This window comes from Epinephelus fuscoguttatus, linkage group LG23, assembly GCF_011397635.1.
Source record: "Epinephelus fuscoguttatus linkage group LG23, E.fuscoguttatus.final_Chr_v1".
NCBI lineage: Eukaryota > Metazoa > Chordata > Actinopteri > Perciformes > Serranidae > Epinephelus > Epinephelus fuscoguttatus.
Genome location: NC_064774.1, coordinates 27,052,278 through 27,075,939, shown reverse-complemented (window position 1 = coordinate 27,075,939; position 23,662 = coordinate 27,052,278). Strand labels below are relative to the sequence as shown.

At 40.8% G+C, this 23,662-nt stretch overlaps 1 protein-coding gene across 3 annotated transcripts in view; it reads left to right on the top strand.

The window, feature by feature from the left end:
- The window catches only part of nlgn2a (neuroligin 2a), a 243,272-nt gene that overhangs the window by 145,802 nt on the left and 73,808 nt on the right, over nucleotides 1–23,662 (top strand). For all 3 annotated transcript variants that reach the window (XM_049568558.1, XM_049568557.1, XM_049568559.1), the window contains one exon: nucleotides 19,762–19,911. In XM_049568558.1, the coding sequence (XP_049424515.1) occupies nucleotides 19,762–19,911 (150 nt within the window). The remainder of the gene's footprint in view (nucleotides 1–19,761; nucleotides 19,912–23,662) is intronic.

The window sequence follows — 23,662 nt, the reverse complement described above, 5'->3', positions numbered from 1 at the left end:
TAGGGAAAGTTTGTGGTCTTGGTTTAATGTTCACAAATAAACACTGTGGCAGTGGAAGACAAGATGTGTTTATTTTTCAGTAAAAGTCCTATGAAACAAGTAGCATTTCCTTAATTAAAAAAGCAATGACAGTGAACATGATCCACGCTGCAATCGAATTTACTTTAAAACTTATTATACCGTAACTTCTAGAACACAGTGTTGATACTGATGTCTGAATTCCTTGATTATGTAAATTCATTTGCCTATGATCAAACGCCCAGTTTCAAAGTAAACGATGCCAAAGCAATTCCATGAAGGTGCTGCACCTACAAAAACAGCAGTAGCATCTAAAATGATGCTTATTTTAATAACTAAGTCAACATTAATCGATGATTAAAGTTGCCCTCCAGACATGTTTTAAAGTAAGAAAAAACACTCTGCTAATAATATTTTATTGAACATGGTTTTCCCACATGTAAAAAACAAAATAAAAAAAAACTGGAAGGCTGGCAGGAAACACAACAGCTCTTTCCCCCTCATTGAGAGTTTCTGGATCTGGCCTCACCTGCTGCCCACCACCACTAGCTTTGCTAGTTTTGACCAGTGAAAGAGCAGTGAACATCAAGATGGCTGGCATTAGCATGTTTAGAGGGACATAGATTCAGCCATACATGTCTCAGCCTCAGACCCAGACTCAGATGAGGAGTCTGTTGTGGTAATGGCAACTAGTAGATGTGTTAGAATGGTAAGTCTGGTTATCATTTTTGATTTGTTTACATTGTTTGTTAGCTTGTTAGCTTGTAACCGGCAGTGGCTGACACAGCATTAGCGGTTGTGAAACAAACAATAAAAGAAGATTTTTATACTATGTGAGACGAGTTTGCTCTGCACTGGTGGTTTCAGGTTTATTTTCCGACATTTGCATATTAGATGGAAACTGGCTTTTAAATTTGTGGCACACCAAATCTAGCTCGCCCAGCTTTTGTATCTCAGATTTTAGGGACGTACACAGACAGACGTCACCCCCTTCAGCAGAGGAATATGAAAACACGTCTATAGTTTGCGCACATACAAGTCAATATAGTCATTGTAGGGGACATTTATATAAGAAAAACACATTTTTCTTTTCTGCAACCCAATTAAAATACATTTCAAACGGGTATTGATGTAGGAAAGGATTTTGTGATGTACATACATAGTTGAACATTGAAAATGTTTTTGGCAGGTACTCAAATTCACTAGTTTGTGGAAGAGGAGCCAAAAATGTAATTTTGGTCTCTGGATCATTACAGAGGATCGATATCATCAAGTGGGACTGCAGAAGAAAAAACTTCCATCAGTCATATTCCAAGATTATTTTAAACACCAAGATGTGGATGTTTGTCAGCGGTCACTTTGGTGTAGTTGCATGGATACAGGGAAAATGTGGGTGTGATGAATCTAAGTTGCACAATCCAATGAGAGCTGGAGGTCTGACAGCTCTGCAGCAGAAGCAGAATTTGCTACTCCACCATCAGATTTAACTGTCAGGACAGACAAGACGAGATAAGTGGCTGCTGATAATCCATATCCCCCCTAGGGTGACGTGGAGCACAAACAGGAAAGATCTCCATGCATGTGAAAATGTTTGATTACAGATGAACGACTGCACACACACACACACACACACACACACACCCCGTGGTGAAACAAAGCCAGGCTCCTGGCAACGCCGCTGTATGGCAGATCCTGGAGATCACAGCTCAGACTGCATGCCTGCTGAGGACACGCATACTCCTCACAAACTGCACAGACACACACAGCAGGAGAGATGAATCATTTCTCTCCACACACATGCAGTTTTGCCGTTACATGTTTAGCAAAGTTGCTTTGTTAAGTTACAAAAGTTCCACCAGCTTTGACTAGCCACTGCTTTTCCCAGGGTGTGTTGTGTCTCACTTTGTACTCGCTGTGTGTTTTCACCTGGATTGTATTGTAACTGTCAGAGTAGCATTCCAATTAAGGAGGTATTGTTATGTATGAGATGGAGAGCGGTGGGTAGTGGCAGAGCTGACAGCATTACCTAATGGGAACACTGGTGTCTGAATGGATAAGACAGCGGAGACTCTCTACACCCAATTTATTGTTCCTCTGCTCCTCCTGCTTCAACTCATACACTCACAAATAGAAAAAGAATACATTACATCCCCAAGGTAATATACTCCACAGTTCTATATATATATATATATATATACCCAAACACATAAAAAGTGTCTCACCTGTCTCTCACATCATCTTTTTATTAAAATATAAACAAACTGTTTCTCAAACTTCCAAAGTAGTACTTTTGCATGAACAGTTAATTCAGAACAAATTAATCTATAGTCATGCAAATATGCAGAATACTTCATATACTTTGTATCAACCCCATCGTCAGAAAAAATGTTGGCATTGAATGTGTTTACAAGCAATAACTATGTTAAATTTGCATGTTAATATATAGGGGATACATTGAAATTACATGTTTCAACAATGATGCGGTTAACACATGGTTAGGTTTAAGCAGTGATGACTTGGGGGAAAAAAAAAAGCACTATCCCTGCCGATGGGTCGCTACAAAACCCCCACCTTTGGAACCTAAAAGCCAACCAAAAAAACACAGATAGGTCACTACAAAACACCCACCTATAAAACACCCATGTACGGAGCTTTAAAGCCTCTAGAAACACACAGGTTGCTACAAAACACTCACGTTTGGGGGGGCGTCTGGTGGCTTACTGGGTAGAGCAAGTGTCACATATTCGAAGGCAAAAAACCCCACCCACATTAGGAGCCTAAAAGCATGTGGAAACACTTTGACGGGTTGCTACAAATATCAACATATGGAGCCTAAAAGCCAAAGGAACATCACTGATGGGTCGCCATAAAACAGCCACGTTCAAAGCCTAAAAGCTGATGGATACACACTGACGGATTGCTAAAAACCACCTACTTTTGGGAACCAGAAGCCAATTGAAACACACAGACGGGTTGCTACAAAACACCCACGTTTGGAGACTAAAAGCCTTTGGAAACACTTTGATGAGGCTCTACCAAACATTCACGTATGGAACCTAAAAGGGGATGGAGATGCCAACAGATTGCTACAAAACACCACACTTGGAGCCTAAACGTTAATGGAAAAACACTGACAGGTTGCTACAAAACCTACGTGTGCAGCTTAAAAGCCAATGGAAACACACCAGTGGGTCGTAACACAACACTCATGTTTGGAGCCTGAAAGATGATGGACACGGCAATGATTTGCTAAAATGCAATCATTTGTCTTTTGTTCGTTGGTCTCCAACAGTAGTCAATAGACTGCAGCTTGGCAGGCGTCTTGCTTAAGTGACACGCCATCCATGGTTTCCTCCACCTTTCAGTAACAAAGTCAGCTCCTATACTATGTCACTTTAGAAATGTTGATATGATTCATATGAAATGTGCATATTTGTGGTTTGCAGCAACCTCGATTGCCATATTTTCTTCGGCCAACTGGGTTGGTTGTAATGATCTGTTTATCAGAGGTAGAGAATTTTTCAATTACATTTTGAGTGTAAATGTGAGAGAAATTGACATATTAAAACAGATATCAAAGCCAGAAAACCTACAATAAAACTACCCATACCAAAAGTGCCAGGTTAACAGTAGAAAAATAGAGCTAAACTGTAAAATCATTAGAAAATCTATATCAAAACTACATCAGCCATCACTATGTTTACATGAATGTATTTGCATGTGCATAACACATTGATGCAAGTACTGTGTGCATATTGAAATGTGTTTAAGTGTGGGTTTAATCGGCCTGAGTGTGTGTTTTATATGTAAAGACTCAGAAACATCTCTATAGGGGAATGGACAAGCAGGTCCCTGGATCCCAGCCTGTGTCAATGAGGCCTCACAGCAACACACACTCATTCAGTCCCAATTAGACCCCAGACACCCTGTGAAACCAGGGCTGGAACGGCAGCCCCAGTAATGGCTAGATCGTTATAGGAGGGAGGGAAGTAGCGAGGGTAGAGAGGCCTGAGAGAGAGGAAAGGAGGGAGGTGGATTGGGGATAATGAGAGGTTGCATGAGGACAGACAAAGAGGGAGATGAGGAGGAGTGTTGGAGAGGGGTTGATTATATTCATAGACATACACAAACGTGCAAATACAAAGGAAAGAAGTGCATGTGCATTTTTATACAGAACAAAAATGATCGCTTGAGAGCCCTCCATTGCCATTCATTCCTTGTACTGCCTTAAAGTAATAACCTGCAGTACATATTGCTACTTTCTGTTGGTGATATGGTACAAGTATTTCGACAAATAGAAGCAATTCACGATTTTTACCACCTACTGTACCAAATATATAAAGAAAGGAAAATTAACATTTTAACTCCACACCCTAACTGCTACACTTCTTAGTAAAACAGATCCTAATTCACATTTTAAATGTAAGCCTTTGTCACAGTCTGTCTCTCACTCCCTCCTCTCTAGCCACATTCTCTATTCCCCAGGCCCCTTCATTGCCATTTTCCATCCATGCCCACAGACTTTGCCTGCTTTCCCCATCACCTGACTGCCCCAACTATCTACACACCTGTTCCCACTTTCCTCATCAGCTCTGCAATTACCTCCTCACCTGCATCTCATTCCCTCATCAGCCTCTCAGTACACACTGCCGGCCCAGTTCCATTCATTCCCTGCCAGGCCAACAAAGTGCTATGCTGCTTCCTTGCAGTGATTCTTTATGGTTTGGAGCTTCTGTTACTCTGCCCTGTTACCTGGACCTGCCTGCCTGTCTACTTGCCAGTAAGCCTATATTCAGAGTCACTGAACTGATTCTGCCTTTGTCTGCATTGGGGTTCTGTCCATATTACCTGTATCCACAGCATCATGACACCAGGCACTGCCTTAATTAAGTTACTGTGAATGTTGGAACTGAAGTGTGCTCATTAGATTATTTTGTCTTTATATACTTGTGAGGAAAAAGGAAAAATGCAGATAAGCTAGATATAAAAGATTTTTGAAGCAATAAGGAATTAGGATAGTCTTTAAGCAAAGAGGAGTCAGTAGAGTCTTTAAACATTAAGGAGTTAGGATAGTCTTTAATGCCGAAAGAGGTAGGATAATCTTTAAGTAATATGGAGTATAAGGAGTTAATATAACCTTTTTAAGCAATAGGAGTTAGGATAGTCTTAAAGCATCAAGGAGCTAGGGTAGTCTTTTAGAATGAAGGAGTTAGGATAGTCTTAAAGCCATAAGGAGTTAATATGATATTTTAAGCAAGAAGGAGTTAGTATAGTCTTTAAGCTCTAGAGGGGAAGGAAAGTCTTTAAGCACTAAGGAGTTGGGATAGTCTTTGAGCACCAAGGAATCTGGATAGTCTTCAAGCACCAAGGAGTCTGAATAGTCTTCAAGCACCAAGGAGTCTGGATAGTCTTTAAGCACCAAGGAGTCTGGATAGTCTTCAAGCATTAAGGGGTTAGGATAGTCTTTAAGCACTAAGGAGTTGGGATAGTCTTTCAGCACCAAGGGGTTAGGATAGTCTTTAAGCACTAAGAAGTTGGAATAGTCTTTGAGCACCAAGGAGTTAGGATAGTCTTCAAGCATTAAAGAGTTAGGATAGTCTTTAAGCACTAAGGGGTTAGGATAGTCTTTAAGCACTAAGAGGTTAGGATAGTCTTTAAGCATTAAGGAGTTAGAATAGTCTTAGAGCAGTAAGGAGTTAGGATAGTCTTTAAGCACTAAGGGGTTAAGATAGTCTTTAAGCACTAAGGGGTTAGGATAGTCTTTAAGCACTAAGAGGTTAGGATAGTCTTTAAGCATTAAGGAGTTAGAATAGTCTTAGAGCAGTAAGGAGTTAGGATAGTCTTTAAGCACTAAGGGGTTAGGATAGTCTTTAAGCATTAAGGAGTTAGGATAGTCTTTAAGCACTAAGGAGTTAGGATAGTCTTTAAGCATTAAAGAGTTTGGATAGTCTTTAAGCACTAAGGAGTTAGGGTAGTCTTTAAGCACTAAGGAGTTAGGATAGTCTTTAAGCACTAAGGAGTTAGGGTAGTCTTTAAGCACTAAGGAGTTAGGATAGTCTTTAAGCATTAAAGAGTTTGGATAGTCTTTAAGCACTAAGGAGTTAGGGTAGTCTTTAAGCACTAAGGAGTTAGGATAGTCTTTAAGCATTAAAGAGTTTGGATAGTCTTTAAGCACTATGGAGTTTGGATAGTCCTCAAGCACTAAGGAGTTAGGATAGTCTTTAAGCACTAAGGAGTTAGGATAGTCTTTAAGCATTAAAGAGTTTGGATAGTCTTTAAGCACTAAGGAGTTAGGGTAGTCTTTAAGCACTAAGGAGTTAGGATAGTCTTTAAGCATTAAAGAGTTTGGATAGTCTTTAAGCACTATGGAGTTTGGATAGTCCTCAAGCACTAAGGAGTTAGGATAGTCTTTAAGCACTAAGGAGTTAGGATAGTCTTTAAGCATTAAAGAGTTTGGATAGTCTTTAAGCACTAAGGAGTTAGGGTAGTCTTTAAGCACTAAGGGGTTAGTATAGTCTTTAAGCATTAAAGAGTTTGGATAGTCTTTAAGCACTATGGAGTTTGGATAGTCCTCAAGCACTAAGGAGTTAGGATAGTCTTTAAGCATTAAGGGGTTAGGATAGTCTTTAAGCACTAAGCAGTTTGGATAGTCTTTAAGCACTAAGGAGTTAAGATAGTCTTTAAGCACTAAGGGGTTAGGATAGTCTTTAAGCATTAAAGAGTTTGGATAGTCTTTAAGCACTATGGAGTTTGGATAGTCCTCAAGCACTAAGGAGTTAGGATAGTCTTTAAGCATTAAGGAGTTAGGATAGTCTTTAATCACTAAGGGGTCATGTAAAAGTGGGCAACGATAATCTCGGGAGATTGAGGCGGCAGGGCATAATGGGAGACGCCTGGCTCTCACCTGATCTAAGAGCTGATTGGTTTTGATGGTGACTCAACAATATGACATGATTGATTTTGGTTGTATTGGAGAGATTTTGATTCTTTTTGTCTGATTCGAACGTTCATTCTGTTAACAGAATACATGTTGTGTGACTGATGGTGACATGTAGTGGTCAGACTAAATATGCTTATATCACAGATCATAAACTACACATAGTCTATTGTATATTAACATCAGACCCTTTCAATTATTGAAGTATTTAGCAACTTGCAGTAGGTAGGATATTAATATTAATAATTATAATTACAATAATTGATTAGAATTACATTTGTACAAATGTGAAGCCCTGACTGTATCTGACTGACATGAAAGCTGTTGTCTTGTATTTCTTTCCTCTGTGTTTAAATCTTAGGTGAGTGTTTCCGATTTATTTATGTAGTTTGAGGGTGACAGGTCTGCTCAGCTGATTTATGTACAGCAGTAAATGTATATGCTGCTGATTTACATGATAATTCATGTAAAATGAAGGTTGGACCATGAATAGAAATTACAGATCGCCTGTAAAGCATTTTAATAGGCTACTCTGTCATAATTAAAACGATCGGAGGCTGCATCACACAGATATATGGGACTGATAACATTTTTAAAAAAAACTGTAATCAGATCTTACAGGACGTGAGTATTTCTGTGACTTGCTGTCCAGACTAAAGACTGCAGGACACAGCCTGGAAACTATCTTGTCTTGGCTTGTCTGCCGCTTTCTGTCACCTCCCCGTGCTGTGGCTGCTTGATCTCATCCACTTTCCAGACAAGGTGCCGATCATCTCGAATGAGCCTAGTCTTTAGGCATTAGGAGTTAGGATAGTCTTTAAGCCATAAGGAGTTAGGATGGTCTTCAGTCACTAAGAAGTCACATGAATCTTTGAGCACCAAGGAGTTAGAACAGTCTTCTAGCAATAGTTGAGATTGTTTTTAGCAAGTTAAGACACTATTTTAGGGCAAAAGCAGATTTTATCATATGGAACACAAAACAGGCAATGTAATAGTTTTGTATGTGGTGTTAAGTGGACCATGGTGTCATAACGAGTAGCTACATATTACAGATTACTGTATTGATATTTTTATGAGCAATTGTGTGGTTAAGTGTGTTTTTGTGTTTACATGGTACTTCAAACAAGACTCGGTAATTGTTTAGACTCGCACAGTCAAATAAACACAGACACTCATAAAAATTAGGGTTTTCTGTTATCAGTCAAGCATAAAGAATGTGGAGATAAAGAAAAGCAAAACGAAAGGAATGGGAGGCAGGAAGCAAGAGGAGAGAGGTCAGCTGAAGTCCAAAAGGCTTAAGGCTAAGAGAAAGGGACGTGGAAAATGGAAGAGAGGAAGACTGTTATGAGCTGGAAAGAGAGAGGCATCAGTGGGAAAACAAGGACAATGCCTGTGTTTGTGTCGTCTTTGTCACTATGGCATTTTGGAGGACAGAGGGGCTGTGTGCCCGGGTGAGTGTGTGTGTGTGTGTGTGTGTGTGTGAGTGTGTGTGTGTGTGTGTGTATTCGCTTCCCCATCCACTCAATTTGTGGAATTGATCCGCTCCCTAATAGTGAGCAAAACAAAAAGTCAGCCTAATCCAACCTCTATTTATAACACAGATGGGAGAGGGGAGGGGGTGAGAGATATAATTTAACAGTAGAAGTGCTACAAAATCCTGTGACAGTGAGATGAGAAAAAGATAGACAAAGACAAATAGAGAGAGAGAGAAACAGAGACAGAAAAAAGGAAGACTGCTTGGGCTTCTAGCGGAGGTTTGAGAGAGGTTACAAATAGACTCTCCCAGCAAGAGGCTAGCCAGCGGTAGATTAAGACAGAGGGAGAACGAGGCAGAGATGAAAAGAAAGGGGTTATCACAGAGAAAATGGAGATCAGAAAACAAACAAGTGGGGAAGATGAGCGAGGCCACGGTGGTGGCTGCTGGAGGACGAGAGTGAAGAGTGAAAAGATAAAGAATGTGAGATAGATTGAGAGCAACAGGAAGCGAGATAGGGAGAGGAGAGAGCACTTGCTGGTGGCAGCAGCGAGGGGCGAAGAGGTGTTGGAGAGAGCGAGAGCGATGGATGGACAGCTAGAGAAAATTAGAGAGAAGTACTTCTGTTTCTGGAGATGTTATTGAGTCTAATAAGAGCATGTTGTTGTAAGGCAGGCCAGGGCAGCCATTCTCATTCTCAGTGGTATCATTCGTCTTTTTTTTCTACCCTCCACTCTGCTCCTTTCTACCTCGCCCACGCTTAATCTGTTGAAGGAAAGAAGGAGCATTGCTGTCGATTTGGGGAAGGGAAAGTTGACGCAGGAGGTGTTCAGCTCAAAATACAAAGGAGTCAAGGGTGCAACAACCACAATAATAACTAACCTGCTACTTCTAATTGCTTATGCATTTCTGTCTCTATTATTGCTGTTGACTGCTTTTCTGGGTTTAGAAATGTGCTTTTCTTGATGTTACAATCTGCCAATAATAAGTTTAAGAAATAATTACACATATAATATGTGTAACATTTGTGTATGCGGTGCTAGATAGATACTGTAGACACATCTGATACCTTTGAGCAGTAGCTGTTTGCTTATTTTTTGCTGGAGGGGTTGCTGGTCTGATCTTTGGAAGCATATTGAGCTGTGAGGTGGGTGTTTGCTCGCTGTCGCAGGCAGTGAAGTTGGTGTAGACAGAGTACAAACAGTACAGCAGCTAGGATCATCCGAACTCCATGCTGGTCCCCACTGCCCCAGTGTTATAAGCTCAGGCAGACAGCGAGAACAGAGGCAACAGGAGCAGCACTTGGTGTGTATTCACTACATGTGTTTTCCTTCAGTCTGTGCATCGACCAGTGGGAAAGCGCTGGAGCTTTTAGCCTCTCTGTGAGTTTTTTATGTATTTCTTTTAATGGGTGGACATGGAATTAAACTTGGAATCTTTTTTTTTTTTTTTTGGTCACTTTTGCAGAATTAGAAAAAGTTTCCCACACAATGCATAGGGAATTAAATCGTCAGGCTTTTAACATAGCATTAGCCCCTTTGGTCACCCATAGTAGGTTACGGTCAGTAAAACTGAGTTAAAGTCAATGTATAACTTTGTGTTTTGTAGGTTGTAGGTAAAAATCTATAGCATATCTATTAGCTTACGCACTGGGCAAAGATTTTCTGTTAGGAAATATTCCACTTGATATGATTATACCATTGACCCTCAACAAGCAAGGTTCATATGCAAAATAGAAATCAATGGACAAATGCAGCCAGGGGTGCATCCGGCTCTAATCGTGTCAAATAATGTGTCAAAACAGATGTTTTCTAGGGTTTCACTAGTGCTACAATAGACCTGTGTGATGCAAAAAGGCTTAGGAATATAATAATCTTTTACAAAGCAATATAATTCATTATCTTCATATAATTATGCATACTTTAATCAGGTTGTTAAGAAGCTCATGATACATTGGGACCTGGTACTTGAGCGTTAGCTGCCAGCTTTGAATCTAAGAAACTCTCAAAATCTTACAGGAAAGGTTCTTATTTGCTTTTTTTGTTTTGTATGTTTGATCTTCTGAAAACATATTTTGTAAATGAAAAACTATTTAGCAGATGACAGCTCTCTGTGAGCACTTGAATGCACCATCAGGGAAGAAACTTTAAAGCAGTACCTGGTGTTAACAGCATTTCTATGCTACAGTATTGTAAGTTTGGCAAAAAAATAAATCAATAGGACAAATAAAAAGAAGTGACACGACGTCTGCTGTAATGAATGGGCTTTCTAAAGCGAGTTTCATATCTCAGCCAGTTGATCCTCATTTTGTATTGATGTTAGATGGAACCTTACTGCATTGGAGTTACGACAAGAAAGAGACACTCATCAGTCTGTGTGTTAATGAGTAAAAACACAGATATTGTAATTTAAAGAAGTATTTCACTGCTGGAAAGATGCTCTTTTCATAAAACTAGACTGTCTTTGCAGTAGAAAGATGCAAATACTTTTGGAATTAATGCTGCAAAACCAGAGAAAACAGAGGAAGAGAGCTGTGGCACTTTGCTCAAGTGATGGAAAACTTAGCACCACCAGAATGCATCGTGCCGCACAGGCCCAGTAAATGCTCCTGCTGGTGGGTGGGTGACGTAAACAATCCACTAAAATATGTTTCTTGAGACATTTTAGGTGAGAAATTGGCGATACAGTAACAGAATCTTGGTTTATTTGATCAGCATTGCCGAGGACATACGGTAAATGTGGAAGTACAATCTGCAGTTTGAGCAACAGCTCAAGAGTGAGCGAAAAGAAGGGAGATCTTGGCACCGGTGAGATGGAGAGAAGTTCATTTACACTTACCACCCACACTGTTATGATACAAAGCTGGTTGAAAATCAGCTAAGTGTCCCTTAAAGTCTTCCCAGGTATGTTAAAGGATTGTAAGGAAACAGAAAGCGAAATAAAATAGTGATATGTTCCTTTTCTTTCTCTACTTTCTTTGGAAAAGCTCAGTCTCCGTCTCCAGCAGTCCAGCTGATTCCCACAAGTATTATAATACCAGTGCATGTACACACACACATGTCCCAGATGCAATCAGTGTGGCCTTTGCCTTGATCCATTGTGCTTTAACGATTAAGCCTTAGCCCTGCTCGGTGGCCTATAGGCCAGCTCTGCTGCTGTGCATCTCATCACATCCCATTCATCACCCTGTGTCTGTCTCCACCTCCAGCCCTCTATCACATCAGCCTGCCATTGACCTACTATTGACCCACATACACACACAATGACACACTCGTTTGAGACAGACAGACACCCAGTTTGCGTTTTATTTTCCCTGAATGCGGTTCATGTTGGTCGGGACTTACCTCAGGCTTTTCTCATGATTAAAACCACAGTCTATTCAAACTGGCACTCCTACAGATCCATCAGTAACATTTGATAGAGAATCTAAATGTGAAGAAATGCAGTTGTGTGTTTTATGTTTTTGCAAACTTAAACACAAACAAGATCTGTGGTTCTGGTGCATCAAAAATGTAAGAAAGAAATCTTGTTTTCTTTGCTCAAATGAAACTCTTTGAGACTTTTCCTCTGAATATGCAGCTGATAAGATTCACATGGATGGTTGTGGCGTGGTTTGGGTCTCAAGCAAGAGAGATATTTCAGTTCTCATCAGTTATTCAATAAATGTGCTGTATATTAGAGTAAAGCCTCATTCCAGAGTACATTTTGCCATATAAATTGGGGATACATATCCATGTTTTTCTTAAACAGCTTGACTTGCTCGCAGAAGATTAGTTGTTTGTAATAATTCCAATCCATCATGACTATTTCTTACAGGTCTAAGAAATACAAAAATATGCAGAAATACATTTCTCCCATTACACTGTTACAATAGTTTCACCACTCTGTAACCTTTCTGTTAATTGGACCACTAGTACAAAGAGCTCCTGTGTGTTTGCACACAGATGACAGTTCATCATTTGCTGTGAGCAATTTCCCTATTATTACAGCTTGGAACCTCAGCGTAAAAGGTCAATATTTATCTGCACCTCACACCCACACGTGCCTGTGCACACACACTTCCCCGGCCTATCCATACTAATGAAAGTGAAAATAGAAACGGCAGAAAAACACACAAAGTGGAAGCCTATAGGTGAGAAATGGAAATGCTAATTTGGAGAAGGTATAAAATTCTGCATGCTGCGTTATTCCTCCTTGAGTTGTTGTTTCACCCCAACGTGATTCAATATCTTTTTAATTATGGAGAGGGCCCTCCGCTTCCATCGCTCCATGCTCAGTTTAACGTATGGGAAGATGATATCTCAGCAGGCTCCTGCACTCACGGTGCTGTTAAGAAGTAATATATGCTTTTTAAACTACTTGTCCTCTACAGCCAGCTTTCTCTCTGCTTCTGCAGCTCCCAGGAAAGCCACATTAGACAGGATGTGGTCGAGGTTAATCTTGGTTTACCCTTAGCTGTACAAAAAAATCAACAAGGAAAATATAAATGTAGACTTTGCAATCTAAGGCTTTTTATCTGTTATCCTTCCTGTTAGACCCTGAAGTTCACTTAAGTGCATATCAATCTTTCCCTCTCTGCTGCTGGCTCTGTCAGTGTTTACTGACAGCATACATCATTTCCCATAAATCAACAGCAGACAGTGACGCACGCGGCGCAGCAGACCACGCTCCATCCCCGTGACTAATCAGTCAGTTGATAATGCAGTGGATGCGCGACTCATCAGGAGACCAGAGGGTGGCGTCTCTGAGGGGCGACGGTGGGCGGTGTGATAAACTGGAACACTCAACACAAGTTTAGGCCTAATCGTCTCATTGTCTCCGTTCTGCTTGAAAGGATCAGCAGCCATGCTAAGCTCCTTGGGGTACCAGCCCTCAGCTGCTCTCTGCCATCTTGCTTTGTCTTTGTTGTTGTTGTTTGTTTGTGGTTGCTGAGCACAGCCAAGTTTTTCAGTGGCATTGTTCGGTTGTTTTATTTTGTTCACCTTTTCAATTTTGTTTCGAGTTAATCATTTTCTCTTTTTTGTCTAAAGTGTTTTCTGTTGTTGTTGAGGTGCTGTGATAGAGAAAGGAGCACAGCTTGACTGCCAGCCTGTCAGGATGTCTTGTCAGTACTAATTTACATCTTTATTTGTGCAGAGTTCATTAAAGCAAAGGTGGGAGAAGTATTTTGATCCCTAAGCGTAAGTTTGCAATGGAAAAATACTCTGATACATGCAAAAGACTATTAATGTGAAGGAGCAGCAGTAGTGTCCAGTGGCAGTGATTTAAATGTAGTTAAGACCAGGAAAACAATTTTGATCCAACAGAAAAATTAAAGGGACAGTTAACCCCCAAATCAAAGAAACATATTTTTCCTCTTACCTGTAGTGCTATTTATCAGTCTAGACTGTTTTGATTTGAGTTGCTGAGTGTTGGAGATATCAGCCATAGAGATGTCTGCCTTCTCTCCAATATAATGGAACTAGATGGCACTCAATTTGTGGTGCTCAAAGTGCCAAAAAAATACATTTGGAAAACTCAACAGCAATGTCTCTTTCCAGAAATCATGACCCAGCTACTCAAGATAGTTCACAGACATTGCTGTGAGCAGTTTCATGTAGGAACTATTTTCTGTCTACCAAAGTAAGCCCACCAACTGTATTACCACTCTAGAAGAAAGTGTGCATCTACTGCGAGCTCACCTAGCACCAGCGAGCTAGCTAACGTTACAGCTCAGCAGAGGAGAAGGGCCATTGATGGTTATATCTTGTGCTGTTACCACCATGATCCTCTCGCCCATGAGTAGATGGACACTTCCTTCTGAGTGGTGATACAGTTGGCCGAAGTAGTTTAGTAGAAAGATGATGCTCACAACAAGGTCTGTGGATTATCTTGAGTTGATTAATTTCTGGAAAGAGACATTGCTGTTGAGTTTTTCAAATGTATTTATTGGTGCTTTGAGCACCCCAAGCTGAGTGACATCTATTTCCATTATACTGGAGAGAAGGTTGACATCTGTACGGCTGATATCTCCAACACATCACAACTTTTGCATGGGAAGTGGCGTACGCCTCTTCCGGGCCTTGTTTTGTGCATACGCAATGCTTATAAATGAGACCCGTGGTCGCTCAAGACGATCCGCAGACCTTGTTGTGAGCATTTTAATGTGGGAACTATTTTCTTTCCACTGAACTACACCTGCAAACTGTATCACCACACAGAAGGAAGCATGCATCTACACCTAGCTCACCCAGCACCACTGAGCTAGCTAATGTTACAGCTCAGCTGAGGAGGACGCCATTAATGTTTACATCTTGTGCTGTCATAAGCATGGGCATGTTGTCCATGAGTAGATGCACATTTCCTTCTGCATGGTGATATGGTTGGCGGGTGTAATTTGATGGAATATCTTTTATTTAACCAGGTAAAAGGCTCATTGAGATTAGAAATCTCTTTTTCAAGAGTGACCTGGCCAAGAGGGCAGCATAGAAAGAAAATAGTTCCTACATGAAACTGCTCACAACAAGGTCTGTGGGTTATCTTGAGTTAGCGGGTCATGATTTCCGGAAAGAGACATTGTTGAGTTAAAATTAAAAAAACCCAAAACAAACAAACAAACAAAAACAATTGCCATTTTGAGCACTACAAGCCGAGTGTCATCTAGTTCCATTGTATTGGAGTGATGGCAGACATCTCTATGGCTGATATCTCCAACACTCTGCAGCTCATACCAAAAATGTCTCTATTGATAAATAGCCCTGCAGGTAAGGGGAACAATATGTATTTTTGTATTTGAGGTGAACTGTCCCTTTAGAGATCAGAAATTTAAAGATAGGTTTTGATATACAATATTCCCCGAAGGCAGCCGTTCACTGTGTTGAGTAAAGTGAGAGTATTCCTCTGAGTCAGTCTCTCGGTGATGTTGGCCTGTTGCTGCGCTTCTGCTGCTCCTTTAGTTCTACATGTAAACAGTGGTACAACACAAATCAGCGCTTGCCCCGCCATGTCACTATGAGTAAGCCTCCCCCTTTGCAGCGTCAGCTTGTGTCTGCGTGGAAGTATTTACCATCTGCCGATAATCTAGCATAGGATGTCAAGGATTTGTCGAGGCTTTGCATGTATATTCTGGACACTGTCCCAAACTGCCTCCATGGTACAGTACAGGGTATACAAGCCAGTATGTTGTCATTTAGAGCCTGTTGTGTTTGTCTGTAGACATGTTGTACCTCATGAAAAGCAGATGATAGAAACATTGTACATGTGCTAAAGGTTTTCCCAGAGGAGCTGATGATGTGATTAGTTTTTGAAGCACCTTGCTGCATAACATTTGCATATATTTAAAACAATAAATGATGAAGGTGGCTTCCTTCTTTTTTTTTAATTTTTTGTAAGCTTTGTGGGACTTCATCCCACATGGGGATCATATGTGACGCCCGGGGCTGGGAACCTAACCACCCGCCCATCTGTGGGCATCGCATGTTAAACTTTTGTTGTGGTAGAAACACACCAAAGCCAGAGGCAGAGAGGGAGAGACGGAGAGCGCCTGAGACAGGAAGAGAGAGAGAGAAGAGAGAGAGAGAGAGAGAGAGAGAGAGAGAGAGAGAGAGAGAGAGAGAGCTTGTAGCCCCTGAGGGCCTCAGTCCTATCTGTCACTGTGCCAGAACGATTCGCCCTGTTACTGATCCATGGACACCAAGTCTACAGGTCAACTGTGACAGCCTGCTTGGTGTGTGTGTGTGTTTGTGTCTTATGTAGGTGCGGGCGGGTACATCAGTGCATCTGCATTCTGTCTCCCATGATGCCAGTGGCTGTCAGTCTTCATCTCCTGATGCAGAATACAAAAGTGTGTGTGTTTATGTGTGTGTGTAGGAAGTGTGTATGTGGTCACTAATGAAATGAGATGCAGGTAGAGACGTGGCGAAGGGCGTCACGGGGTTAGAGATGCATGAGAGCAATATGTTGCCACGGCAACAGTCAATGAGACTTTGTCCACGTGAGAGTGGCTCATGTAGGGAGAGTGAGAGATTCAGAGAGAGAGAGAGAGAGAGAGGGGCGGAAACAAGTGGAAGTGAAGCAGTTGCCATAGCGACTCTCCATTGCAGCTGCCTGTAAATTTCTCTCTCCCCAGTGTGAGTGTGTCTGCCTGAATGATGCACCGGGTTTAGCTTTGGCTCTGTATTAAGTATGACTGTGTATGTGTGATACCCCAGTGTATCGCTGGTGTTTTAGGGTGTGTGTTCCATGAAACATCTGATGCATGTTTCAGCAGGTATTTCACATACCTCACATATTTATTTATGTCTATATATATATATATATATATATATATATATATATATATATATATGTGTGTGTGTGTGTGTGTGTGTGTGTGTGTAAGCAGGTTTCACAGGGAGCCAAACACCCTCCATCTCTCTTCCCTTCCCTTCCAACAGATGCTGTAGTGGTTATTTATGTGGTTGTTCTGCACTACTGCTCTTTCATATCCCCAGGCCTACACACACACACACACACACACACACACACACACACACACACACACACACACACACATAAACACACAAACACACAGAAGCCAACAGGGGCTGTCACTGTGCCACAGTTCTAAGTCTTGTGTGCCATATGCTACCGTAGGCTCCTGGCAGGCAGGAGTATCGCTGCTCTCAGTCAGCTGGGAGACTGGTTCAAAGGCCAACGAGGGCCCGCCAGGGACCAGGCTGCATGCACACTGCACTGTAGTAGCAGGCGTATATTGAAGCATCTGACATTGACTCTGAAATGTCTCCCATGAATTTTGAAAGAGTGAAGCTAGAATTTGTTGTCATGATTCAGTTTAACTAACTGCCTTCAGCTTCCCCCAAAATATTCATATGTACGGAATATTTTAGAGGATATTCTTTTTTTTAAGTAAACACTTGATGAAGCAGAAACATGATCCCACAGTGATTTGACTCTTTTTAATGATGTTCAAGAAAAAAGCATTAAAAATAGATTTAACTCCATTATACAAAGAAAATAAGTGATAACAGACAAGTCTCAGATTAAGTTTAAAGGGACAGTTCAGCCCAAAATCAAAAATCCATATTTTTCTTCTTGCCTGTAGTGCTATTTATCAGTCTAGATTGTTTTAGGGTGAGTTGATAAGTGTTAGAGATATCGGCTGTAGAGACGTTTGTCATCTCTCCAATATAATGGAACTAGATGGCACTCGGCTTGTGGTGCTCAAAGCGCCAAAAAAAAAACATTTGAAAAACTCAGCAGCAATGTCTCTTTCCAGAAATCAAGACCTTTTTACCCAAAATAATCCATAGACCTTGTTGTGAGCAGTTACACTTAAGAAGTACTTTCTTTCTACCTAACTACAAGGGCCAATTGAATCACAGCGCAAATGGAAGAGTGCATCTACTCATGGACGAGAGGCTCATGCTAGTGATGTAAACATTAATGGCGTCCTCCTTGGCTGAGCTGTAACATTTACTAGCTCAGTGGTGCTAGGTGAGCTAGCTGTAGATGCACGCTTCCTTCTGCGTGGTGACACAGTTGGCAGGTGTAGTTTAGTGGAAAGAAAATAGTTCCCACATCCCATCTGTGGATTGTCTTGAGTGACCAGGAGTCTCATTTATAAATGCTGAAAGAGGCGTATGCCACTCTCCACGCAAAAGTTGTGATCTGTAAAAACAGACTTGATGGAAGAAACTTTGACCTATGCTTACCAACATTTTGGAAATGGGAAATTGGCGACGCAGTTGGGGTGGAAGCCTGATTGTAGAAATTGTCAAGTATTTGTTGACGCCACCGTTTTTGGCTTTTGTCTGTACGTACATTTTAGTATGTATCCTACACACTGTTTTATAAATGAGACCCCAGGTCATGATTTCTGAAGAGAGACATTACTGTTGATTTTTTCAAACTTATTTCGTGACTCATTGAGCACCAAAAGCTGATCTAGCTTTCCGATCTAGCTTTATTATATTGGAGAGGAGGCAGACATTTCTATGGCTGATATCTCCAACACTTTGCAACTCACACCAAAGCTATCTAGATTGATGATGAAGGTAAGAGAGGAAATGTATGAATTTCTGATTATGAGATGAACTGTCCTTTTAAGTGAAATCACTTGTGCTTATTTGAAGACAGCTAACAATCTAAGACTTACTCTTTGGATTAAAGTGCTTACCAGAGAGACTTTATATTTTGTAAGAACCGACCCATAACCTAAACTTTGTCATATTTCCAGTAGTAGAAATAACATTTTCACATGGAACTTTTCACTTATCTTTTCATTTTGACCTGAAGGCAGGATCCACTAACAATTTGTGCCAGTGCAAAAATGATAGCATCCAAGAAAACTGTGTTTTTCTAGAGATTCCCCACAGGGTAATTGACCTAGAAATAGGTTGATATAGCTGTCCCCGCAGCTCAGGGCGAGTTGCGATTTGCATTTATGGGAGTTCCAAGTTCCAATGTGCAAAATAAAATGAGAAAATTATGGAAATTCATAGCAGACATGATATATTAAGAGCCAGTGGCCTTTTATTATCTGTTGGTTGCACACAGAATGTTCTTCAGACATTGGCTTTTTCCCTTGTAGCCTTGGCTTTAATACAGCTCCCCCTGTCATACTTTTACCTGTAAATTGCACTTGTGGTGCAGAGTTGCTTTCAGTGTGTTTGCTCTGTCGTCCCAGAGTGCCTTTTTACACAGTGTTGAAACATCTTTTCTTTGCGGCGGAGAGCTCTTTGGGGTGAGCTTTGACACCAACACTTTGGGCTCCCACAGCAAAAGAGCTGTTTGTGTTTTGTCCTTGTACATTCTCAGTTTTAACTAATTACCCATGTCTGCCCTGGTTTTTGTGCTTCAATTTAGTAAATAACCTCACACGGGTGGAATCAATTTCACATGCAGTTCCTCGTGCGCTGTGCTTGGGATTGCATCAGTGTTGGTCACTTTGGGCCTCAGTGAGAAATAAAGACTGTCAGAGGCAGCAATATACAGGTTAGCTCTAATATGCCACACTACCCAGTGATTTTCTCCGAGCATTATTGCTTTAATCACCGGGAAACATACGATTAGATTCCTGTAGTGGCGTCTCTTGTTATTGCCCGTTGCTAAAATCACTGCCTGCAATCTAAATTACCTCAAGCTCATTTTTTAAGAGCTGGCATCCAGCTGCAGGCAACAGTGCACTTCTTAGGCTCTGATATAGGACTGTGTTTTCATCCAGCCGAGCAATTTGCTGTTTGCTCAGTATATTATCGTCTAACACAATATGTGATCAAAGAGAATATGAGAGGCATAAATACAGTTATTGACTTTCTTCTTTTTTGCTGCTTTCTTCCCTTTGTGTGCGTAGATATTCGTGACCGCAGGAAGAAGCCTGTGATGCTGTTTATCCATGGAGGCTCCTACATGGAAGGCACTGGAAACATGTTTGACGCTAGCGTCCTGGCCGCCTATGGCAACGTGATTGTGGTGACCATGAACTACCGGCTTGGTGTACTCGGTAAGTGACTTGGGTATCTTTACTTTGTTAACAAAACCGCTCAGACACATAGTTTGCACATGCTGCCACAGCAGTGAGAATTCCATGCTGACCCTCTAAAACCTGAGCAAACTGGCTTGATTTTTCTTTTTTTTAAACTTGGGAAGAAGGCAATAAGCAACTTCACAAATGTCCCAAAAATTAGCAAGAAAAGAGTAAGATGGTACTTGAAAATGGTCTGAAAATAAAATGAAAAGAAGTAAAAAACAAAGGCAAAGAAGAAAATAACTTTAAAAAAATATATACACACATACACCGCTAATTTCCAGGTCTTTTTCTTGTGACCTTTTACTAATTTTTTTGTAATTTGCTCGAAGTTTCTTACCAAGTTGCCTTTTTTTCCATCTTCCCATTAGAAATCCAAAACAATTTTCTCAGGTTTCAGAGGTTTAAATGCACATGAAAGGCGCCTGAACACAGCACAAGAAAACCGATGCCGATCCAAGTGTTGAAGGGTTAATCTGAAGACATGAGGCGTTATGATATTTCTGTCTACTCATTTTCCTCTCTGCTTTCTGCCATCCTACCAAACACGAAACAGTCATCTGCACACATGCGCAGATCGATTCCTCCCAGCAGACTCTTCTTGATTAAGTCGTGGATGGATGACATCAATAGAATTCATCAATCTAATGACAGCAGGCGTCGATCATAAGCGCTCACTCTCTTATGGATTTCCTTTGATTATTCCAGTCTAACTCTTTGATTATGTAATTGTTTTGCTTTCTTCGAACGACAAGGTTTCATGAAAGGATTGCGAACCATTTCAAAACTCCCTTGGTGTCATAAATATCTTTACACCAAAAAAAAACCCCAAAACAATTTCATTTAAAAGAAGCATTTGCATTGTATGGCATGTATTGTCACTGCATTTTTAGAGGATCTGATTAGGTTTTTTGTGTTTGTGGATAAACTCCTGTCGTCTTTTCATCCGGATTATAATTAAAATTTGGTCCGAAATGCTCTCAGATAGGAGGATAAATTCCAGACACATTAGTATGAATAAAAACAAAAAATGATTTTTTTTCACTGTTCTAGTTATTAGTTGTACAAGTTTGCAGTGTTAAGAAAATGAAAACAGAGTTGATTTATTACAAGCAGTGAGAGTTCTGTATTTCTCCCTGTTTTAGCCGTCAGGTCAACAAGGCAATTATTCCCAACTTTTTACTCGGAATAGATTTATGATCTTGCACCACCTTTGACTCTCACCATGTGACCACTCTCTCGATTATTTATTTGGCTCCACAGTCTCAAGTTACCGTATACTTTTCCAGTAACTCATAGAAAGGTCTTTATGAGAGAGAATCCAGAGACGGGAACAAGCATGCAAATCAGATACAGATCTGGCATTTTTACCGACACAGAAATGCACCTCACAATTCCTCATTTTAACTGCACGCCCTCGCCCGGCGCCTCCAACCTCTAGACGTCTATTTCGCAGCTGTATAATTCACTCCACAAAGAGCGAGGATTGTAAAAAGGAAAATGCCTCCACAGAGTGTTTTGGTAGAAGGCATGGCTGTGATGCACTTTTGAGCTGTTGCTACCAGACACAGCACAGTGAAAGTGAGGGATTTGGAAAGTAGTTACGGTGGCTTTACAGGCCGAGTGCTGTAAGTATACTGTTACTGTCTGCTCAGGTTGCTGTGAGATACAGCCATAGCCAAGTTTGAGGGGAAAAAAAGAGTATCATCCGTCACCTCGGCTCTCCAGCATGAGCTCGTCATCCTTTTCCTGAAAATACACTTGACTTCTTCTCTTTGTTACTCACTGCGCTCTGTCTCGCTCCATTGAGACCAAGTAATTTAACTCGGAGAGGAGGAACATGCCTCTAAGGAGGCAGGTGCTAACTAAAGGAAACTAAGTGCATTAGATATTTCATTAGCCGCAGAGAGAGTGGGCTGCTGGAAGCTGTTTCAAAATCGGCTGCCTCGCGTTTGATTTGTTTTGTTTCTCTTTTTTTTTTTAAAGGAGGTTTCTGTGGTGTTTTTCGGAGCACTTACACAGCCTTTACAGCGTTGACAGATTTTCATTTGCCTGCAATTACCTGAAGTGTTTCATTTCAGAAAGGCAATCTAAAATGTGACTATTATCAGGGATCCATGAAGCTGCCAGGAAGCCAGTGTGTGACAGGAGTGTGTTCCTTTGCTTTAATTTTCCAGTGTTTTAATTTCCAGGCGGTTTCCTCACTGAGCAGTGGTAAGGAGTTAAAGGATAATGGTTCCTGTCTGTAAAAATAACATTGTTCTCACCATGTTAATTGCAAAGATCTGGGCACACAGGGACAACTCTGAAAAGAAAACCGTGCTAAACAAAAGTCCCAAGTTAGACTTATTTGGAATAGAAAAGATGCACACAGATTTCTTGTAAAATGATGAAATTACTATCTCTGTTTTTCTGCCCTCAAATGAAGTGGTTGTGATGTTCTGGATAAACTGTTGGCTTGTTTACAACCTGTCAGACCGCCTGTGTTTCTTGCCTGTAGCAATGATTCTGAGCTCCCATATGAAGAAATTACTGAGTGGAGTGTCTCCATAAGAAAAATAAGACAGAAGTTGCAATAAACTGGAAATTTCCTTCAGTGCAGTCAAACTGGCTGATCTGTTAATCAAATCCATTTGCGTCCATGGATTGATTAATGAATGGGCCTACTGGGCACAGGCCCAGGGACCCAAAGTGTCAGGGGCCCCCTCTGGCCTTCATCTGCAAAATGTTAATCAACAATTAATAAACGTGTGCCAACCAAGAGGAGTTTAAAAATGGCCTCAGAGAAATGTAAAATGAGTACAAAGAGACAAAAAAGACCAAAAAGAGAGACAAAATCACTACAAAGACACTCAAAATAACCACAAAGTAACAAAGACTGGCTAAGAAAGACTGCAAGGAGACACAAAACAACCACAGAGATGCAAAATAGCCACAGGCTCACAAGGCCTACCAAAAAAGGACAAAACAACCACTAAGAGACTGCAAAAGGACAAAAAAGAGACATAAAACAACTACAAAGAGACAGAAAATAACCACAGAGACATAAAATGACCACAAAGAGACGGAAAATAACCATAGAGAAATATAAAGGAAATACAAAGACATGAAATAAGACAAAAAAGAGACCCAAAAGGACTTCAGAGACATGCAAAGCAACTGCAAAGGGACCCACAAGGACTATGAAAGGGGCAGACAGCCACAAAGAGACTTAAAATGACCATAAGACTTAAAATGACTAACAAGAGACACCAGACAACTGTAAAGAGAATCACAATGACCACAAAGAGACACTTAACAACTACAAAGAGACACAAAATTACCACAAAGGGACACAAACCCATAGAGAGATGTGTCATGGCTTTAAAGACATACAAAACGACAACAAAAAGAGACTTATCAACTGTAAAGTCTGTAAGTGTGGCTTCTTTGAAGAAAAGGTGATGGGACCTTCTGCATGTCTGTGTCCAGAGGCCCATTGTCTCATAATCCGGCCATGTTTGACAGTCGGTACGTACAGTCATATTGTTTACCTTTTTAGGGGAGTCATTTAATCCCTGCTTGAGCCTAGATGGACGAAAATATCCCAGATCAGAGGGACTCCAAGTGAGTGATTACCGACAGAAGTTTAGTTTTCAGAGATGATAAAATGAGTCAGAAGTCTCAGCAGCTACTCCAAGTTTTTTACTGAATTTGATTCAGCTGAGAAAAGAGATAATGGTGAAGT